General features: G+C 38.3%; 1 protein-coding gene across 1 annotated transcript in view; it reads right to left on the bottom strand.

Moving 5' to 3' along the window:
• col22a1 (collagen, type XXII, alpha 1) overlaps positions 1 to 23067 on the bottom strand; it is a 60006-nt gene that overhangs the window by 13373 nt on the left and 23566 nt on the right. The window contains exons 16-57 of the mRNA XM_056416082.1: positions 22056 to 22109; positions 21922 to 21966; positions 20353 to 20406; positions 20184 to 20237; positions 19709 to 19744; positions 19296 to 19325; positions 18814 to 18867; positions 18668 to 18721; positions 18358 to 18411; positions 17045 to 17098; positions 16900 to 16953; positions 16761 to 16814; positions 15792 to 15845; positions 15570 to 15614; positions 15418 to 15480; positions 14604 to 14657; positions 14415 to 14456; positions 14273 to 14305; positions 13288 to 13341; positions 12139 to 12192; positions 12000 to 12053; positions 11861 to 11914; positions 11725 to 11778; positions 10448 to 10552; positions 9627 to 9671; positions 8885 to 8962; positions 8757 to 8792; positions 8406 to 8459; positions 8262 to 8306; positions 7897 to 7932; positions 6720 to 6833; positions 5627 to 5680; positions 4756 to 4809; positions 4458 to 4511; positions 4262 to 4315; positions 3991 to 4044; positions 3690 to 3743; positions 2409 to 2462; positions 2278 to 2322; positions 1489 to 1542; positions 1238 to 1291; positions 1099 to 1152 (exon numbers count right to left, since the gene is read on the bottom strand). Of these exons, the coding sequence (XP_056272057.1) occupies positions 1099 to 1152; positions 1238 to 1291; positions 1489 to 1542; positions 2278 to 2322; positions 2409 to 2462; positions 3690 to 3743; positions 3991 to 4044; positions 4262 to 4315; positions 4458 to 4511; positions 4756 to 4809; positions 5627 to 5680; positions 6720 to 6833; positions 7897 to 7932; positions 8262 to 8306; positions 8406 to 8459; positions 8757 to 8792; positions 8885 to 8962; positions 9627 to 9671; positions 10448 to 10552; positions 11725 to 11778; positions 11861 to 11914; positions 12000 to 12053; positions 12139 to 12192; positions 13288 to 13341; positions 14273 to 14305; positions 14415 to 14456; positions 14604 to 14657; positions 15418 to 15480; positions 15570 to 15614; positions 15792 to 15845; positions 16761 to 16814; positions 16900 to 16953; positions 17045 to 17098; positions 18358 to 18411; positions 18668 to 18721; positions 18814 to 18867; positions 19296 to 19325; positions 19709 to 19744; positions 20184 to 20237; positions 20353 to 20406; positions 21922 to 21966; positions 22056 to 22109 (2256 nt within the window). The remainder of the gene's footprint in view (positions 1 to 1098; positions 1153 to 1237; positions 1292 to 1488; positions 1543 to 2277; positions 2323 to 2408; positions 2463 to 3689; positions 3744 to 3990; positions 4045 to 4261; positions 4316 to 4457; positions 4512 to 4755; positions 4810 to 5626; positions 5681 to 6719; positions 6834 to 7896; positions 7933 to 8261; positions 8307 to 8405; positions 8460 to 8756; positions 8793 to 8884; positions 8963 to 9626; positions 9672 to 10447; positions 10553 to 11724; positions 11779 to 11860; positions 11915 to 11999; positions 12054 to 12138; positions 12193 to 13287; positions 13342 to 14272; positions 14306 to 14414; positions 14457 to 14603; positions 14658 to 15417; positions 15481 to 15569; positions 15615 to 15791; positions 15846 to 16760; positions 16815 to 16899; positions 16954 to 17044; positions 17099 to 18357; positions 18412 to 18667; positions 18722 to 18813; positions 18868 to 19295; positions 19326 to 19708; positions 19745 to 20183; positions 20238 to 20352; positions 20407 to 21921; positions 21967 to 22055; positions 22110 to 23067) is intronic.

The following is a 23067-nucleotide window of genomic DNA, read 5'->3' as shown; positions in this document are numbered from 1 at the left end:
TATGGGTGTGTGAATTTGTATGCATGTGTATATGTTTATATGTATATATATATATATATATATATGGGTATATCAGGGGTTTTTCCTGTATAGAGAAAATGTGGGCGTGCGCCTAAGCCGTTTTCCCGAGCGCCTAAGGCAAAAAAAAGTCCGCGATGGAAAAAGAAAAAAAAAATCACCGCACGCCGGCATCGAAGACCCATTTTGACCCAGGAAAAACCCTGTATATGTATATGGTTCTCTAAAATAAGTATTTTCATGAAAACATAGGTTAGGGCACTTATAAACTTGATAGCTTCAGCCTTGACCCTTTCGGTCAGCCACTTTCTTCTTTTGTTGAAATTTTGATTTTTGTATATTATAATAATAATAACATTCAATTTTTATATAGCGCTTTTCTAAATACCCAAAGTCGCTTTACAGTCCAGAGTCCAGTAGTCATACACACACAGTCATACCGGTGGTGGTAAGCTACATCAGTAGCCACAGCTGCCCTGGGGCAGACTGACGGAAGCGTGGCAGCCAATCAGCGCCTCCGGCCCCTCCCCCACCACCAACATTCATTCACATCCATACGAACCGGGGTGAGGCTGCGGAGCATGTCTTTATGATGGTGGGGGAAACCGGAGTACCCGGAGGAAACCCACGCAGACACGAGGAGAACATGCAAACTCCACACAGAAAGGACCTGGAACGACCGGGACGACTGGGACTCGAACCCAGGGCCTTCTTGCTGTGAGGCGACAGTGCTAACCACTGAGCCACCGTGCTGATCGAAATAAACTAAACTAAACTAAACTAAACTAAACTCTCCTCTCTCCTCTTTCCTCCCTCCTCCCTCCTCTCTCCTCTTCCCTCTCTCTTCTCCTCTCCCCTCTCTCCTCCCTCCTCTATCCTCTCTCCTCTCTGATCGCTGTTCTCCTCCAGGAACTCGTCCTCCAGCCTCAGGATAGATCGTCTCTTCTATAAAAACTTCCCCTGCTGCACTTTAATTTAAAAAAAATTAAACATGTGCAACAAATAATGTTTGCAACTTGTTGTTTTAGAGATAGTGTACACACACACACACACACACACACAGAAAATAGAGTGACTCACTGGAGTTCCAGGCAGACCGGCTTTCCCCGACGGGCCCGCTTCACCTTGTTTCCCCTGAGGATGCAAAATATAAATAAAACATGAAGAACACGGGATGATGGATCGGAGTGGAGCGCCGCTTCACGTCCTCGAGACTCACCGACTCCCCTCGGGGTCCGCTGAGCCCCTCTCGGCCTGGAGGCCCCACGGAGCCCTGAAGAGCCACAAGGGAAACAAGCATGTGTTATCTCCAGTGTTATAGTGGTACGTTGTGTTTTCGCCTTAGAAGACTAACAGAGGGGTAGAAAACCCTTGATAACCCTTTTTATGTGAGCGCAGCTGTATTTTACTGTATATTATAGTATATGTCTGAAAACATGAATCAATAACTAATAAAGAGGTTGCTCGTACCTCTTTCCCAGGCTTGCCGTCTCTCCCGGATAATCCAGGCTTTCCATCTTCTCCCTGTTTGGCACAGAAGAAGAAGAAAAAACGTAATTACTAGATAAACCTCAAAAAGACCAAGAGGCGACACACGGAGCTCTAAAGACATTACAGAGGAACTCTTCTCGAAGTAATTGGATTTCAAGTCTAAGAAAAGAGTCAAACACCAGTGTATATTAAAAAAAGATTATAAATATATAGATTTTATGAGTTTTATCTATTATATATATATATAAACCATTTTGTTTATCTTTTTTGTAATCTTGCTTTAAACCTATGTGGTTTGAATATATACATAGTTGTATCTATTATATATACATTATATATACACTCATAATTATAATAATGAATAAATATGATATATTATTATTATAATAATATATATATTTATATTATTATTATAATATATATATAATAGATTAAACTAATTAAATATATATATATAAAATGTATCATCTTTTGTTAACAAAATTATATATATAATAATAATAATACTGTATATATAATAAATATTTATATATTTTATATATATATGTACTTTATATATATAACAATATATATAAAGTACATATATATAAAATACATATACAATATATATAAAACTAATTAAATATAAGTATAATTTAGTTTATCTTTGTTGTAATCTTTTTTTTATCATAGCAAGATTAACAATTAATTGAATTGCTCGTAGTTAAACACCAACATGGTCCTTGCAGCGGTTCAAATGCACAAAAATAACTAAACACTTCTACTAACCTTCGTACCCGGAGCACCCGATTCTCCTCTGTGGCCCTTGAAGCCCTACATAGAATTTAAAAAAACAACAACAGCCGTGAACCATCAGTCAGCCTGCTCCATCAGACCGTGTACCGTGGTGGACTACCTACCGGGAAGCCCCTCAGACCCGGGCTCCCGAGCGGCCCCGGCTCCCCCTGCTTCCCCTGAGAGGAGACCAGAAGGCAGTGGTGAGGATGATATACATACAAGTATAGTTCAATATGGAGGATGAAGAGGATGATGATGATGATGATGATGATTTCTGTCCGTGTCGTATTGTTTGAATAGTTTAGTTGTTTTGCTCTTCTGTAGTTTGTATTCATTTGTTGTTGTTTTGTTGTCGTCTGGTAATGTGTAACTTGTAAAAAACTTAATATAAAATGATTGAAAGAAATGAACCATAAACAGTGACGTCGTCATTGTCTGGCCATGTATCTATCTATATATATACATATATAATCAGATTTTTAGAATATTCAATTAAAAAAAAAAAAAAAAAAAACAACATGATTCATTTATAAATCATCTACAATGAACATTACATTTCTTTTTTATTATGATTTATGCTGATTTATGACACAGTTTGAAAACTCAAATATCCTGTCTCTAATTAAATATCATGAAAAAGAATACTAGTAGGGTATTAATTAAACAAATTGAATTGTCTAATTAACTCGAAACAAACACTGCAGGGTTTCCTGAGCCTTGACAAACACTCAGCTGTTATAAATCTTTTTTTTGGTCTGAATTAAAAAATAAAAATTTTTGAGATTATGATTTATTTTTTTTTGTGTGTAAATTATAAAATAATAAAAAATAAAAAATAAAAGATATTGCAATATTTTGATTTAATGAAATGAGAATGCAATGCATTTTTTTTTTTTTTTTTTGCACAGAAGAAAAAAAAGAGAACTATCACAATATTCTAATTTTCTGAGACAGTCCTGTATATATGTATTTATATACAAATGTACATATACATACATATATATATATGTACATTTATTTATATATACATATATATATAAATATACATTTTTATATACATATATATGTCTATATATATACATGCATATATATGTATATATATATGTGTACGTAAAAATATATGTATATATATGTATGTACATATATATATATATATAAATGTGTGTATATATAGTTCTTCAACAAGTATGAAGCAGAACTAGTGGTGAGTTCTTTATGGTGGATGAAGGAGATGATAACTGTTTCCACGGAGACAAGCCATAGAGCTAAGCCACGCCCCCTCTAAGCCCCGCCCCCTCTGAGGGACGAACTATGTGAAAAGCCACAACTAGTCCAAACAGTGGGGCGTGGTGAGTGTTGCTCTGTGTGACCGCGGCTCGAGACCCTCGTCTTCCTCCACTCACGGACTCTCCCGGTTCCCCTGGACCTCCGTCTTTCCCCGTCCTCCCGGGCGGACCCTAAAGATCAAAGGACATCGTCCACGTTAGCGTCCTGCACATCCACCACGCCACGGAGCAGACATCCATCACGCCACGGAGCAGACATCCACCACGCCACGGAGCAGACATCCACCACGCCGCGGAGCAGACATCCACCACGCCACGGAGCAGACATCCACCACGCCACGGAGCAGACATCCACCACGCCACGGAGCAGACATCCACCACGCCGCGGAGCGGCATGCATGGTATGTTTTGTGCTTACGATCAAGCCGGGCAGACCCGGTGGTCCCTGGATCCCCTTGAGACCCTCTTTGCCCTAACAACAAACAAACAAACAAAAGGGTCAACGTCACCGCAGGAGAGGAAAAAAGAAAATGATGATTTACCAACACAGGGCTGACCTACATGCTGGAGGAGGGAGGACACACACACACACGTACAGTGATGACACACACATACACACACACAGACATACATACACACACACACACACACAGGTAATACGTTATTCTGAGGGGGGAAAGTACCCTGACCTTTTCTCCGGGGGGGCCAGGGGGGCCGGCTTGGCCGGGCTGTCCGTCGTTACCCTGAAGAGGAAAAAGAGGCGAAGTCAGTGGAGGTCAGTGGAGGTCAGTGTGGGACCAGAGCCGATACTAGTCGCTCCGTTAACTGAAAGTATGAAACATGTAGAAGAATAAAGAAGAATACAGAAGCATGATCATAACTTACAGGTGTTCCCATGAGGCCGGTGGTACCTGGATGGCCAGGAGGTCCTGTGTGGCCCTGTGAATGCATTACAATACACATTATATATGATATATATATATATATATATGTATATATATAATATATATATATCAAAGTAATAATAATAGTAATAAAGTGATTGTAGTAATAATAGTATTAACAATATAAAATAATTAATATTAAATGATAAGTATTTTAATAATGTGATAATTATGTGATTCATATCAAACTATATTTTTTAAACCCAAATGGAGGAAATGAGTCTTAACCATAACTCTACCTTTTCTCCTTTGTCTCCCGGGCCTCCCGGGGTTCCTCGTTCCCCTTTAATACCCTGAGGGGGGAAGAGAGAGAGAGAGAGAGAGAGCATAAGAAATTTGACATTTCAAAAAGAGAAAAATAAAGATATTAAACTCTTACAAAAGGAGAAGGCTGTGGTTAAATTATCTGAACCCGTTGAGCTTTAAAAATAAATATAAATGTTGACAAAGGAAACTTATGAGCAGTCAGGACTATATTTATATTGTATCCTCTTTTTTGTTATTTTGTTATTTTATTAAAATGTATTATTATTATTATTATTATATATTTTTTATTATTTAGTTTTCAACAACATAGCAATATGTATTTTCATACAGTCACTTTCTTTGTCATTTTTTCCAGTTGTATGTCTTGGTACACGTGATATTCACGTATGCAGTGTATACAACAACACACAAACAACAACAAACAAATGGCGCTCACTCCAAGAAAAAAAAATGGGGGGAAAAGGATAATAATGAATAGATTGCATACAAAATAATGAAATACAAATAATGTAAATAAAATAAATAGTTTTAATAATAATTGTCTAGTCCTGAGTTGTAGTATTGTATGTGCTATGTGTGTTTTTCAGAGAGTAGTGTGTATGATGCGTCATAAGGTGACTGAGGGTCAGAGGTCACCAGGTTTGTCTTCCAATCAGAGGGTTGACGGTGCAATCCCCGCCCGAGTCAACGTGTCCTTGAGCAAGACACTTAACCCTGAGTTGCTCCCTGTAGCTGAGTCTACGGTGTGTGAATGTGACTGTTAGTCACTTTGGATCACAGCGTCGTGATGAAGAGGAGGCATGTCGGTGATGTGTGTGAAGCTGTGAGTGAACACACACTTGCCTTGGCCCCGTCAGCTCCGGGGAGCCCGTCGGCTCCGGCTGCTCCCGTCTGGCCCTGTGGGGACAGGGAGCGTCAGTCTGTGTCACGGTAACGTTTAGAATTTACTTTCTGAATTACGGAATGATTCATGTTAACAGACCCTGGAGACGTCATGACGTCATGACAGCAGCAGGTCGAAAGCTGCATTAGGCACATCGTTGTTCTGCCGGAACATATCGGAACGAAACATACCGTACCGTAACGTAACATATCGTACCGTAAGATATCGGAACGTATCGTACCGTAACGTAAGATATCAGAACGTATCGTTCTGTAACGTAACATACCGTACCGTAACGTAAGATATCATAACATATCGCAACGAACCGTAACATATCGTAACATATCATAACATACCGTAATATATCGTAACGTACCGTAACATACCGCAACATATCGTAACATACAATAATGTACCGTACCGTAATGTAACGCAACATATTGTAACGTACCGTAACATACCGTAACATATCGGAACATAAGGTAACGTACCGTAACGTATTGTAACATAACGGAACATATCGGAACAGACCGGAATATACCATAACATATCGGAACATACCGTAAAAATACTGTAACATACAGTACTGTATCATAACGTAACATACCGTATCGTAACATACCGTAACGTACCGTAACATATCGTAACATACAGCAACATATCGTAACAAACCGTAACATATCGTAACACACCGCAACAATCCCGTACCGTATCGTAACGTAACATATCGTAACGTAACATATCGTAACGTAACATATCGTAATGTAACATATCGTAATGTAACATATCGCAACGTAACATATCGTAACATACCTTAACATATCGTAACATGACCTAACGTACCGTACCTTAACATATCGTAACATGACCTAACATACCGTAACGTACCGTACCGTACCATGACGTAACATACCGTAACATACCGTAACGTACCGTGACATACCGTACCATGACGTAACGTACCGTAACGTACAGTAACACTCCTCTGAGGGTAGTTTGTGGTTTGTGATATTGGGCGATACATAAACATTTATATGAATATTAATTTCTTACCTGGTAACCGTCTTGGCCGTTCTTCCCCGGCGGTCCCGGGTGTCCTTTGTCTCCCGAGGCGCCGGGTAGACCAGGAAGACCGGGAGGACCGGCTGGGCAGTCAGAGCACACGTCCTACAAGTGATGAAGAGGAGACACGGTGGTGATGAAGAGGAGACATGTTGGTGATGAAGAGGAGACACGGTGATGATGAGGAGGAGACACGGTGGTGATGAAGAGGAGACATGGTGATTATGAAGAGGAGACACGGTGGTGATGAAGAGGAGACATGTTGGTGGTGAAGAGGAGACATGTTAGTGATGAAGAGGAGACATGTTGGTGATGAGGAGACACGGTGGTGATGAGGAGGAGACACAGTGGTGATGAAGAGGAGACATGTTGGTGATGAAGAGGAGACACTGTGATGATGAGGAGGAGACACGGTGGTGATGAAGAGGAGACACGGTGGTGATGAAGAGGAGACATGTTGGTGATGAAGAGGAGACATGTTGGTGATGAAGAGGAGACATGTTGGTGATGAAGAGGAGACACGGTGGTGATGAGGAGGAGACACGGTAGTGATGAAGAGGAGACATGGTGGTGATGAAGAGGAGACATGTTGGTGGTGAAGAGGAGACATGTTGGTGATGAAGAGGAGACATGGTGGTGATGAAGAGGAGACATGTTGGTGATGAAGAGGAGACATGTTGGTGGTGAAGAGGAGACATGTTGGTGATGAAGAGGAGACATGTTGGTGATGAAGAGGAGACATGTTGGTGGTGAAGAGGAGACATGTTGGTGATGAAGAGGAGACATGTTTGGTGGTGAAGAGGAGACATGTTGGTGATGAAGAGGAGACATGTTGGTGATGAAGAGGAGTCATGTTGGTGATGAAGAGGAGACATGTTGGTGATGAAGAGGAGACATGTTGGTGGTGAAGAGGAGTCATGTTGGTGATGAAGAGGAGACATGTTGGTGATGAAGAGGAGTCATGTTGGTGATGAAGAGGAGACATGTTGGTGATGAAGAGGAGACATGTTGGTGGTGAAGAGGAGTCATGTTGGTGATGAAGAGGAGACATGTTGGTGATGAAGAGGAGTCATGTTGGTGATGAAGAGGAGACATGTTGGTGATGAAGAGGAGACATGTTGGTGGTGAAGAGGAGACATGTTGGTGATGAAGAGGAGACGCTCCTTACCTTCAGTTTGAGGTCAGAGAGGTCAACGTCTTTTCCCTGAGAGACGAAGAGAAAAAGAAGAAAAATCCAGAAATATTGTATTAATTTTATTATCAGTAGTTTTTATTTTATTTTTTACATTTTGTAAATTTTTTCATAATACAATTTGTTTCTCAGTTTTTAAATAAAACATTATTTATTTAAATCTCCACATGACGGCCCATGTAAATATTATCGAATGTATTCATTCATGCATGTTAAAAATGATTTAAAGCATGGACTAAATGACAAAGATGGTCACGTTTGGCCCAAAAGATTCAATAAAAATAAGCATAAATATAATTTTTATTAGAATATAAACATATTATCTCCTTAAATGTACTCACGGGATCTCCGGGTGACCCCTTGTCTCCCGGCCGTCCCGTTAAACCCTTTGAAGGTAAAACAATATTGAATATTATTGTTTACAAATAAACAAACAAACACAACTCACAGTAATTAAATATGTTTATGAATGCAGTGTGACTCACGTTGTGGCCCGCGGGGCCCTGAGGACCGGAGGCCCCGGGCAGACCCCTCACGCCCTGGAACACAAATATACATTATATATACTTACATATATATACATATATATATATGTATATATATGTAAGTATATTTGTACAGTATATATATACATATATATATATGTATATATACTGTACAAATATTTATATATATATATCATATATATATATAAATATAAATATATATATAAATATATATACATATATACAGTATACATATATATATGTGTATATATACATATATATACGTATATACATATATATATATATATACACATTAGATATTCAAGAGGAAACTTTATTAAACATATTTACTGAAAGTCCCGGGGCTCCGTTATTTCCTGCATGTCCCTAAAGAAAGAAGAAGAACATAATAAATTGAATATTTTTTATTTTATAAATATGTAAATGAGCAGCGGGTCATGTGACGTCGAGGCTCTCACCGGTTGGCCCACTTTTCCTTCTCCGGCCACGCCCCGACCTCCGGGTGACCCCGATTCTCCCCGGGAACCCGTCTGGCCCTGAGAGAAAAAATATTCTTAGGAATATTCATTTTTTAAACAGTCACCGTCGGTGACGAGGGCGAGAGACTACACGTAATATATATATATATATATGTATATATACATTAATTTTTATATTTATATATTTATATACATATATATAAATATATATACATATATATATACATACAGATATATATATATGTATACATATATGTATATTTATATATATATATGTATACATATATATATATTTTTAAATATACATATACAGTATATATATATATATATTTATACATGTATGTATATAAAAAATCTACAAAGATATATTTATTTAAAAAATATATACATATATTTATATATGAATATAAAACAAATATACATATATATATTTAAAAACAATATACATATATATGTTTATGTATATATTTATGTATATATATATATATATGTATATATATTTATTCTGCTGCTTTCAACAGAAGTCATTGTTTTCGTGAGCCAGAATAAATAAATAAAACGTTTTTCACATCAACAAAAGAGAAGCTGTGTGTGATTAAAAACACACCTCAGGCAACCTGCAACACCTTCACACACTCACTCACACACACACACGCATTTCATTCTCTCTCACACACACACTCACTTTATCACCCACACACCCACACACACACACCTATACCTTTAGCCCTGGGGGTCCTTGTATTCCTTGAGGTCCTTGATCTCCCTGTAATAAACACAAATAACCTCAATAAAAAAATAATCTCGACCAATCAAAGACAAGAAACCTCTAGATACACCACTCAGGACCCAGAGTGTGCAGGAGTGTGTGTTCTCCGAGTGAGTGTTCTCGGCCCCGGGGCCACACCTGGCAGCTGTAAAACACAAGAACATAAACCCGAGCTGCGGTTCTGTGGTTCTCCTCTCGGGCGTCTTCTCGTTTCCTGTCAGCAGGGCGGCGCCACATGTCTGACACGTGTGCAGCGGAATGCGCCGACTCAGCAGAACGTGGAGGAGCTTCCTGTTGAAGGCCAGCGGACTCACAGGCCCCTGTGATTGACCTCTGACCTGCTGCTGGCCCTCAGACACCAGAGGAGACGCACATGTGTCCAACAGATTATAAATGTCAGGAACTGACGCACAAGACGTACATTTGATGTTTATAAGTTTATAAATAAAGATACTAAAGGAAGACCAAAAGGAGATGCTGGATTTTAATTGACTATTAGTGGACAGACTTTAAAGAGACAACATCTACATCCCGGTGTCTCCTTTATTTACTTCGTCATTGTAGCTCATAAAAAAACAGAATTCAACCCAAAAATCTGCAATTGTTTCTTAATTCTTTCATTTGTTTCTTTCCCTTTAAAAGCCACAAACTGCATCACATACACACACATACAAGAACATATTATTACAAATATTATCCTGCAAAAACTAAATGTTTGAAGTTGAAACGGAAGTGATAAATATAATATATAATATAAATGATCAGTAACTCACAGTCTGTCCGTCTTTGCCCTTCCCCGGTGGTCCGGGGGGCCCCGTCAGGCCTCCGTCTCCGGGGGGCCCGGAGGGGCCGGAGGGGCCTGGTCTACCGGCCTCGCCCTAGAATTAAGAGAGTAAAATCACTCTATTGTCTCGCTACTGTTTCTCTATTGTGTCTCTATTGTCTCTCTATTATGTCTCTATTGTGTCTTTATTGTGTCTCTTTATTATGTCTCTATTATTTATCTATTGTATCTCTATTATGTCTCTATTGTGTTTCTATTGTCTTTATATTATATATCTACTGTGTCTCTATTGTTTCTCTATTGTGTCTCTTTTGTGTCTCTATTGTGTCTCTATTATGTCTCTATTCTGTCTCTATTGTCTTTATATTTGTCTCTATTGTCTCTCTATTATGTCTCTATTATGTCTCTATTGTCTTTATATTATGTCTCTATTGTCTCTCTATTATGTCTCTATTCTGTCTCTATTGTCTTTATATTATGTCTCTATTGTCTCTCTATTATGTCTCTATTCTGTCTCTATTGTCTTTATATTATGTCTCTATTGTCTCTCTATTTTCTCTATACTGTGTCTCTATGGTGTCTCTATTGTCTTTATATTATGTCTCTATTGTCTCTCTACTATTTCTCTATTGTGTCTCTCTTGTCTCTCTATTGTCTCTCCATTATGTCTCTATTGTGTCTCTATTGTCTTTATATTATGTCTATATTGTCTCTCTATTATGTCTCTATTCTGTCTCTATTGTCTTTATATTATGTATCTATTGTCTCTCCATTATGTCTCTATTGTGTCTCTATTGTCTTTATATTATGTCTCTATTGTCTCTCTACCGTGTCTCTATTGTGTCTCTATTGTGTCTCTATTGTCTTTATGTTATGTCTCTATTGTCTCTCCCGTATCTCTATTGTGTCTCTCTTGTCTCTCCATTATGTCTCTATTGTGTCTCTATTGTCTTTATATTATGTCACTATTGTCTCTCTACCGTGTCTCTATTGTGTCTCTATTTTGTCTCTATTGTCTCTCTACCGTGTCTCTATTGTGTCTCTATTTTGTCTCTATTGTCTTTATATTATGTCTCTATTGTCTCTCTACCGTGTCTCTACCGTGTCTCTATTGTGTCTCTGTTGTGTCTCTATTGCGTCTCTACGTTGCTATTGTGTCTCTAGATACAAGGTCACACATAAGGTCACACTCAAGGTCACACACAAGGTCACACAGGTCAGGCTCACTCTGCAGCCTGACCTCTGACCTCCACCAGGAGGACTGACCTTGTCTCCCCTCTGTCCGGCGGCAGCTGGGGGCCCCGCGGCCCCCGGGACACCCTGCAACACACACAGCCGGCGGTTCAATGCCGGTGACCTCCAGCTCCTCTCGATGACCTTTGGAGGTCAGAGCCCGACTTACCACGTTCCCCGGTATTCCCCGAGCACCTTGAGAGCCGCCGCCCCCCGGTGGACCCTGAGGGGAACACAAGCGTTACAGTTCTCCCACAATGCATTGCCCCGTCTGCTGAACACGTGTGAAGGGCTAGAAACAAACGTACGGGGGGGCCGGCGCCGCCCGTCTCTCCCGTGAGGCCGGCTTCACCCGTCGGACCCTTTTGGGATTAAAAAAAGAAAAATAAGTCAGATTAGACGTTGAGACTTCGCCGATGGGCGTCGCCCGGGTGACGAGCTTCTTACCGCGAGGCCGGCCGGTCCCTTGAAGCCTTGTTCGCCCGGTAACCCGCGGTGACCCTTCAGGGGGAGATCGTTATGACATCAGATTACAACCAGGGTGATGAAGAGTTTAGATTACAACCAGGGTGATGAAGAGTTTAGATTACAACCAGGGTGATGAAGAGTTTAGATTATTAACGACGTCTACGTGTTGAAGTATGACGACAATATTCTGTCACCTCCATAGGACGCTTGAGAGTCAGAGTGTGTGTGAGTCAGAGTGTGTGTGTGTGTGTGTGTGTGAGAGAATGAAATGCAAGAGTTTGTGTGTAAGAAAAGAAACATGTGTGTGTGATAAAGTGTGTGTGTATGTGTGATAATATGTGTGTGTGAGAGTGATAAAGTGTGTGTGTGTATGATTATATGTGTGTTTGAGTGTGTGTGTGTTTGTGAGAAAGTGAGTGTGTGTGTGTGTGTGATAAAATATGTGTGTGTTTGTGTGTGTGTATGTGATAAAGTGTGTGTGAGTGATAAAGTGTGTGTGTTTGTGTATGTGTGAAAATATGTGTGTGTGAGAGTGATAAAGTGTGTGTGTGTGTGAGAGAATGAAATGCAAGAGTTTGTGTGTAAGAAAATAAATGTGTGTGTGTGATAAAGTGTGTGTGTTTGTGTATGTGTGATAATATGTGTGTGTGAGAGTGATAAAGTGTGTGTGTGTGTATGTGTGTGATTGAGTGTGTGTGTGTGATAAAATGTGTGTGTGTTTGTGTGTGTGTTATAAAATGTGTGTGTGTTTGTGTGTGTGTGTATGTGATAAAGTGTGTGTGAGTGATAAAGTGTGTGTGTGATAATATGTGTGTTTGTGTGTTATAAAGTATGTGTGTGTGTATTTGTGAGAAAGTGAGTGTGAGTGTGTGATAACGTGTGTGTGTGTGATAAAGTGTGTGTTTGTGAGAACGTGAGTGCGAGTGTTGCATCATGACTTCACCGTAACCATAGCGACACATTAAAGCTGCCGCTCCTGCTCAGCTGATCTAGTCTGTACCTCTATAAACTGTCTTTAATAGTTACGGCTCCACGCGGCAGACCTGCTCTCTGCTGCCACCTGGTGGACACGCGTGCACACTGCAGGAAGACGACGAGACGTGAATATAAGGAGAAAAAGAAACTCACTATCTCTCCCTGCTTCCCTTGATCGCCCTTTGCTCCTTTCTCTCCAGGTACGCCCTACAGGTGGGAACAACAAAATACACTTACACGTTTTTATGGACAAAAGAAAAGAAAGAAAGAAAAGACAAGAGGAAATTTTACTCATATACATATATACACACACTACTGGTCAGAAAGTTCTAGAGCACCTCAATTTCTCCATTTTTTGTTGAAATTAAAGAATAGAACGAATACAAAAATTTGAGATATATTTAAAAAAAAATCATGGAATGGTTTTCTTTAATAAAATGTAGACATGTATATTATAATCTTGATTTATATATATATATATATATATTTATATATATATATTTATTTATTTAAAAATATATTTATTTATTTATATACAAAGATATATATTCATATATACAAATCTAGATTTATATTAATATATATATAGATTTTTATATATATATATTTATATTCTTATATATATTTATGTATATATCTGTATTTATATAACTATGTATTTACATATATTTATATATATATATATATATTAATATATATTAATATAAATCTAGATTTGTATATATAAATATATATCTTTATATATAAATAATTATATTTATATATAAATAAATAAATATATGTATAAAACAGCCTAAAACACTCGTGTGGCATTCTTTCTAGAATGGACATCAAATATTGTTCATAAACTTCTTCCAACTGCAACTTGCTTCCTGAAAAAAGCCTTTTTCGATAACTTTAAAATGTACATTATTTTTCAGTTGTTGGTAACATAAACTTGTTTGGTTTGACCTCTGGCAGTTTGCCGCTGACCTTTACGTTATATTTCACGTTATTTACTGGCTTAATTCAATAGAAACTGGAAACATGGTGAAAGTGTAAAACGTGACATCTATCTCAACGTGCCGTCACCCCTGAGCCTGTAGCAGAGGTCTAGTGTGTGTGTGTGTGTGTGTGTGTGTGTGGTGAGTGGACTCACGGGTTCACCGGGCTCGGGGATGACGTTGGCGACCTGCGGAGGAGAAGAAACAGTCGGCGCTCGTCTTTAATCGGACGTACGAGTTTTTACCACGATGAGATTTCAGGACGTGAAAGATCAAAGTGTCGGGAGGTGAACTCACGTTCCCCGGGATGCCGGGTAGTCCTCTGACTCCCACGTCCCCCTGAGGACACAGAGGACACGTCACACCGATGCCATCATCACGACCAACACCACAGGGGGCCGTAACTGTCTTTTTGTTTTTTTAAACTACGTTTTAAATGTCATTAAATGTCATGAGTCGTCAGGTGAAAACTGACTCCTTCGTTACCTTGCCTCCTTTATCCCCTTTCGGGCCGAGTGATCCATCCTGTCCTCTTTCTCCCTACAGAGGAGAAGCCACGACAAATATATAAAAATAATTATCTATAAATATATATATAGAAATAAAATATATGAATAAATATATCTAAATATATATATTTTTAAACATATATATGTGATTAAATATAAATATGTATATATATATAAATATATATATAAATAAATACATACGAATATATGAATAATATATATATAAATATAAATAAATACATATATACATATAATAATAAATACATATATATAAATATATATTAAATATATATATATATGTATATATATATAAATAAATGCATATACATATAAAAATACATATATAAATACATGTATAAATATAAATAAATACGTATATAAATATATATATATATATAAATTCAGATGTATATATGTATAAATGTATATATAAAATATATAAATAAATATTTACATTAAAAAATCTATATATATATATATATAACAATATAAATATATATTTGTCCATCTTTATGTATGAATAAATAAAAAATGATATATAAATAAATACATTTATATATAAATAAACAAATAAATATGTATATAAAAATCAAGACTATATGATACATGTCTACAGATCATGGACCATATTGGCCCTTAAATGCAGGAATATGGGAACTTCATTAATTGGAAGTAAGAAGTAGGAAGTAGGAAGTGAAGTCTCAAGGCGTCTTTTTGGGGAACCCAGCAGAACCCGAGGTTCTCCCAGCAGGTCACCAGCACCATTCAGGCCCCGGCCCACATCAACCTACCGGGACCCCCCTGTCCCCGCGGCCTCCGTCCCCCCCAGTCTGACCGGCGGCACCCGGCTCGCCCTGCAGGCAGAGAAAACACACACACTATGAACTACACACCATCACAACAACAACACAACAACAACAACAACACACAGCCGTGAGCTCACTCTGTCCCCTGGAGGCCCTCTTGGTCCGGGAGGCCCATCGTCACCCTGGGGGGGGGGGGGGGAGACACTCGTTATGCATTATGATAAAACACACACACGTATCAATGTGTTCCTGGGACGCACACACACTCGTTATGCATTATGATAACACACACACGCACACACACACACACACACACACACACATGTATCAATGTGTTCCTGGGGGGGGGGGTGTCTTACCTTAGATCCGGGTGTGCCTGAAGGCCCCTCGGCGGCGCGCTCCCCCCTCAGCCCCTTCAGGGACACAACATTTACATTTAGATGTACAACCGGAGCGTCACACACAGAGACACACAAGAGACACACAAGAGACACACAAGAGACACACCCTGGCCTCTGAAAAGGTGCAATAGCTTCTTTGTGTGTGTGTGTGTGTGTGTGTGTGTGTGTGTGTGTGTGTGTGTGTGTGTGTGTGTGTGTGTGTGTGTGTGTGTGTGTGTTTGTGTGTGTGTGTTTGTGTAGTTTTCGAGACGTTCAGGTCGGATAGTTATTTATTTATTATTCTGAAAATGTCTGCAAGTTGCTGTAAAACTACGTTTTTAAAAGCGACAACACGATATGAAGACCTTAAAATAAAAACAGGCTCACACACAAGGTCACACACACAAGGTAACACACAAGGTCACACACAAGGTCACACAAGGTAACACACAAGGTAACACACACAAGGTCACACACACAAGGTCACACACACACGGTCACACACAAGGTCACACACACAAGGTCACACACAAGGTAACACACACAAGGTCACACACACAAGGTCACACACACAAGGTCACACACAAGGTCACACACAAGGTCACACACACGGTCACACACAAAAGGTCACACACACAAGGTCACACAAGGTTACACACATTGCCTCACACACAACGTCACACACAAACAAGGTCATACACACAACATTTCATACAAAACGTCTCACACACAAGGTCTCACACACAACGTCACACACACATTTTTACACAAACAGTCTCACAAGGTCACACACATTGTCTCACACACAAGGTCTCACACACAAGGTCTCACACACAAGGTCACACACAAGGTCTCACACAAGGTCACACACAAGGTCTCACACAAGGTCTCACACAAGGTCACACACAAGGTCTCACACAAGGTCACACACACTGACGCCTCACTGACCGGGGAGCCGTCGTTCCCAGGAAGGCCGTCCAGCCCGTCTTTACCGGGAAGACCCTTTGAGGGGGAAAGACGTTCAGCAGAGAAGCAACAACATCTGTTTCCATATTGGAGAAGAATAAATAATTTACAGCCGACTCACAGACTTTCCGGCCTCGCCGTGCTTGCCTGAAAATCCAATTTCACCGGGAAGACCCTTCAGGGAGAAACAACGGGACCCTCGTTAGAAAACAACAGACGTGTGCGTTCCTTAGTGTGCATTCCTTAGTGTGCGTCTGGTGACTCACGGGAGGCCCGGTGTGTCCTTGGCTCCCAGCTGACCCGGATTGACCCACCGGACCCTGCAGGTACAGAGATCACACCTCAGAAATACACTCAATGTCAACATGTGTGCAGGTTTCTGCACGTCTACCCGTATTTATATATATATATATATATATATATATATTTCAAATCATGTTTTTGTCTAGTACCTTTGTATATATGTACAATATGTAAATAGTTTCCTTTGCATGTGCATATCTCAAAAACAATAAAAATGTGATCACAAAAAATGTAAAAACCAAATTAAGAAAATTAATGGGGTTTTTTTAAATATCAAATTTCTTTTTATTTTTTTATTTTAATATCAAATTAATGTTTTTGTTTTTTTAAATCTCAAATGAATGTTTTTTATTTTTTTAAATATCAAATTAATGTTATTATTTTTTTAATTATCAAATTAATGTTTTTTCTTATTTTTATATCAAATTAATGTTTTTTTAAATTTTTATATCAAATGAATGTTTGTTTTTTTAAGATATCTTTACTTTTTCCAGGCATGTTTTTTTAAATTATTTTCTTCCTCATGAATTGTGTCCATATGTATTTCACAGAGTGCGTCAGTACCGGCGAGCGGCCACTAGAAGGGAGTATTACACCACTTGTTTGCAGCTCTTTAAACCTCATACACTGGAACAGGTGGACTGCGTTTCTATTTGGCTCCAGGGGAAAGTTTAGAGAAGTAATTTTTGTAAAATGTAAATCGAAAGCAGCTCAGACTCCTTCTGCGCTCCGTGGCTCACATCAAATATTAAGAATTAGAATTAATATTGTTTCTCAAGTTTAAGTGTGAGGTACTTTATGTTTGTTTGTTTGTTGACTACCTAAATAGCCCTTTAAATAAATAAATATGTTGATATCTCTCATATGTTTTACACAGTGAAAAACAGCCTGGGGTCAAATTGACCCCAAAGAACACCGATGTGTACAAGTTGTGTACAGGACGCTGAAAACATATCATCATGAGAATTTTATGTTTTTACCAGTTGCCCCCAATAAATTAGGAAAAGTCATGAAATATAAAACAACAAAAAATGATGTCAATCATTCTTTTAGAGACGTTAAACATTGAATGTGGTCAAATTGACCACAAAGGTAACAGGAGGCCTCAATACCAAATGAAATCTCCTCCATTTACTTAGAGGAGGTCTTAGTGTGTGTGTGTGTGTGTGTGTGTGTGTGTGTGTGTGTGTGTGTGTGTGTGTGTGTGTGTGTGTGTGTGTGTGTGTGTGTGTGTGTGTGTGTGTGTGTGTGTGTGTGAACCGGAAGTCGTTCTTACAGGGGGTCCAGGAAGGCCGTCCACGCCGTGTGATCCACTTTCACCTTTCTTACCCTGAAAGAAAACATTTAAAAAACAAAAACGGAATTAAAAAATACGTTTATTTGCACGTGAGCCGCTTCCAGCTTATTAGGTCATCATATAAGGATGATGTGGACGGCCGAATAGGGAGGTAAAAAAAATAGAAAAAAGGACGAAGCTCATTTAAATGTAGGATATTTTAACCTGTAGTTGTTGAGCATCTTTATACAAAATGTATTTCCTAAAATGATGAAGAAATGTTCAGATTAAATCAAAATGAGATTCTCACCCTCTGGCCGAACTCTCCCGGTTCCCCAGGTAGACCCTGATGACCCGGAGGACCCTGAGAAATAAAAACAATAACAATATCTGGACATGTGGCCCCCCCCCAAAAAAAGTAGGAAAAAAAGGGAAGTGATAAATCCTGATCCTTACATGAGGCCCCTGGGGGCCGGCAGGCCCTGAAGGCCCAGGAGGTCCAGCATTGCCCTGAGAGGAGGTCACATGACACGTGTCACATGATGCAACTTCTGACACTCATTGAGATCACAGTTTACACTTTATGGTTAAACATGTTCAGGTAACATGTTTAAAAAATGTTCATTTGTGTTAATTAACATGATAAACATATTTTTAAAATATTTTTAAATTCCTTTTTTACCTGAAATGTTCTATTTGTCCTGTTTGTCTAAACGTTTTTAAGTCTCTAGAAAAGCGCTATATAGACTCAATGTATTAATATTTATTATTATTATGTAAAAAAAATTAAATAACCAAAAATACCTGTTGTCTTGTAATTTTAATAAGTAATCTTATATATTGTAATTTTAGGAGACACGGTGGCTCGAGCCTTTGATGTGGTTCCTGTTCATTAACATGAAAAATGTTACATTTTTTATTTTTAAACATGAACTCACCTTTTCACCCCGCAAGCCTTCCTTCTGAAACTGAAATAAAAAGATAAGAAGAACAAAAAAATCAATGCGTGTTATTATTATTTTTAATTTAAAAAATCATTGACAGATTGATTCTGAGAATTAAAATCTATTGTTTTTTCAGACGAAATCGTCCAAAACGCTACGTAATTATTTTATATTATCATACATCCTATACAAAAAGATGGGACCAGCACTTTTCTGTCATATTTGTTTTTAAAAATGACTTTATTCAATATCAAAATAAAGAAAGTCAACCCACCCACCAGTGAAACTACATGGTTTTCGCCTCAGTGGCGCCCTCTAGTGGCCAAAAGGTCAGACTTCATAATCATGTTCTCCACACTAATCCTTTCTCTCTTTTGGGCTATATATATATATATATTGGTACTCACCACATCCCCAGGTGATCCGGCCAGGCCTCTCTCCCCCTGTGAAGCAGTTCACACAACAAAAGATTTTATTTTATTATTATTAAAATGTATTTCTAAAAAGCACCTTTAGGGCAACGTGGTAATTACACGGCAACGACCATAAATTATGAGATGACACGTGTGTACTTACTGTCGCCCTGAAGGAAAGTGAAACTTGTGGGAATTTGCTGCGTACATGTGTGCATATATATATATATATATATATATATATATATATATGTGTATTTATGTGTGTGTGTGTGTGTGTGCACACATGGGTGTGGTGTGTGTGTGCGACTGGAATATTCATCAAAGTCACTAATTACAGACAAACTGCATTTTTATCCCCGAGCGAGTGGGCGCAGAGGAGACGGAGGAATGTCTGCAGCGGAGCGGCGTGACGTCGGTGTGTCGGTGACTTTATCTGTTTATAATCTGGTGAACGGGGTTACGATACCTTGATGCCTTTAATCCCACTGGGCCCCGAGGCCCCGGCCAGTCCTCTCAGACCCTGATCAATTAACCAATTAATCAATTAAGAGAGAAAAAAGCTTCGTTAATACAAATTAGGCGACTCGCCAAAAATATGCTGCATATTAATTAAAATCTGCCTCTTTAAATCTTACGTCTTTGCCGTGAACACCGGGTTTTCCAGGTAGTCCGTCAAAGCCTGCCTGGCCCTAGTGGAGAGAAGAGGAATAGCATTTAGAACGTATCGATGAGAATGAAGAAATAGTTTTAGTGACGTAATAAAAGTGAATAATAGTTTTAAGAGTCTTAAAGTGTTTAATCTAAACACACAACGCCCGTTAAGTACTTTGTGGAAAAAGAAGTCAACTCAAGAAGTGGTTAACGTAAAATTAAAATAAATAAAGAAGGATAATTACACATAATTCTATAGTTAATTCGAAGGTGGGAAAAAAAAGTTGATTTAAATTGAAGAAGGGAAAGTTTAGACCACACAAAACAGCTACAATTAACTTTTATGGAGTGAAAATACCCTGAAACGCTGTCAGGCAAACACACACACACACTAACACACACACACTTACACACACTCTGTGGCAGAGACCTGTCAATCACCTTGTAGCCCCGCCCTGAACCATCCCCTGCTTTATTTGACTGGTGACGATTCTTTACTAAATGAACATCATATTGTATTGAAGGATTTTATTTATTTATTTCAGTTTAAAGAGTTTAAAAAGAACGCAACAAGAAAATAATTAATGAGAAAAAGACAAACTTAAATAAATAAATTAAAAAATGAATTAAAAGAAAAATTAAGAAAATACTTTCATACTTTTCAGTACTTTAAAAAAATATATATTTATTGATTTTTTTTTATGTTTCACTGAACACAAAAGAATGTAAAAAAACATTGTAAATGACAAAAATAAAAACTTAAAGAAATAAATAAAAAAAGAAAAGATTATCATAAACTCAATTTCTTTTCTACTTATTATTTATTGATTATTTTTTAATAATTAAAAATATAGAAAACACTATCATAAACTTATATAAACTTATATAAATAATATAATAATAAAAATAATAATACAATAAAGAATTTAATAAACAAAAATAATAATAAAAAAATAAAAAAATAAATATAAAGAAACGACTCATGAAATCAGATTTTTAACGTCTTCAAGGAGATAAATCAAGTGAGAAGTAATTTCCTCATTGACTCCTTTTAGCAACCAGAGGAGCCGAACCGTGCAGAGCCGTGTACGACGATGGTTGCAGATTTTCTTTTCTGAGAGTTTTCAGTGAGGAGACGTTTGTCCTGACTTCAACCCCAGCTACCCCCCCACCCCCCCCCCTGCCCCTGATCGCTTCTCCAGTTTTCACCTCCAAGAAGCGTCCCGGCTGACAGGCGCTCTGAACCTGCTCGTCGGCATGATTGAACGGGGCCTCGGAAACCCGCCGCACATCCTCATGCCGCATGGCAAAGCCAACCCCCCCCCCCCCCCCACAACAGGATCCTAGACAGGAAGTGTGGAGAGTGAATCAAGAAAGCCACATCTGTTTGCACGATTACCCCCCCCCCCCCCCTCGGTTCTCCGTTACCTCCCGAGAAGAAGTGCTTCTTTCAGAAGCTAATCTGACTTGCATGTCTCAAACCCCGGGGTCAAATGAAATGCGTGACCTTGACTTGTCCCTCAGCGAGACGCTGAAGCCCCGGTACGACTCACCTTGTCTCCCGTTGGTCCCTTCTCACCTCTCCCCGCCGACTCGCCCTGCAGCAGCAGCAGCAGGAGGAGGAGGAGGTTATATAATAGTTAAATAAACGTTTCATCTCTAATCAATGTGAGATACTATGACTCACGGTGACGCCTTTCGGACCCGGGCCGCCAGAAACTCCTTCATCCCCTTGAATTCCCTGAAAGACATCGAGTCATTTATCATTAGAGTGTTTTTAGACGATAGTGTTTTTAGACTATCGTGTTTTTAAACTATAGTGTTTTTAAACTATAGTGTTTTTAGACTATAGTGTGTTTAAACTATATTGTTTTTAAACGAGTGTTTTTAAACTATAATTATTTAAACTATAGTGTTTTTAAACTATATTGTTTTTAAACTATAGTGTTTTTAGACTAAATTGTTTTTAAACTATAGTGTTTTTAGACTATATTGTTTTTAGACTATATTATGTTTATAAACTATAGTGTTTTTAGACTATATTATGTTTTTAAACTAGTGTTTTTAAACTATATTGTTTTTAAACTATAGTGTTTTAAAACTATATTGTTTTTAAACTATAGTGTTTTTAGACTATATTGTTTTTAAACTATAGTGTTTTTAGACGATATTATGTTTTTAAACTAGCGTTTTTAAACTATAGTGTTTTTAAACAAGTGTTTTTAAACTATATTGTTTTTAAACTATATTGTTTTTAGACTATAGTAAATAAATGTAACTGACCAACTAGAAACCTGACCCCCCCCCCCTTAACCCTTGTGTTGCCTTCGGGTCAAATTGACCCGATTCAATGTTTCACCCTCCTGTCGCCTTCGGGTCAATATGACCCGATTCAATGTTTAACCCTCCTGTTACCTTTATATTTACTAACATATTTTACCCTTGAGGTCAATATGACCCCAGCTATTAAAATCTCCAGGAAATTATTAGAATTAATATTGTTTTCCAAGTTTAAGTGTGAGGTACTTTATGTTTGTTTGTTGACTCCCGAAAGAACACAGACATTAAACATTGAATCGGGTCAAATTGACCCGAAGGCGACAGGAGGGTTAAATATTGAATCGGGTCAAAATGACCCGAAGGCAACACAAGGGTTAAAAGAAGCACCAGTTGTCAGTGGCCCTCCTCCCTATGGATGA

The sequence above is a fragment of the Pseudoliparis swirei genome, chromosome 1 (genome assembly GCF_029220125.1).
Source record: "Pseudoliparis swirei isolate HS2019 ecotype Mariana Trench chromosome 1, NWPU_hadal_v1, whole genome shotgun sequence".
NCBI classification, from domain to species: Eukaryota; Metazoa; Chordata; class Actinopteri; order Perciformes; family Liparidae; genus Pseudoliparis; species Pseudoliparis swirei.
Note: the sequence above shows the minus strand (reverse complement) of the source record. Positions and strands in the feature narration are given on the sequence as shown.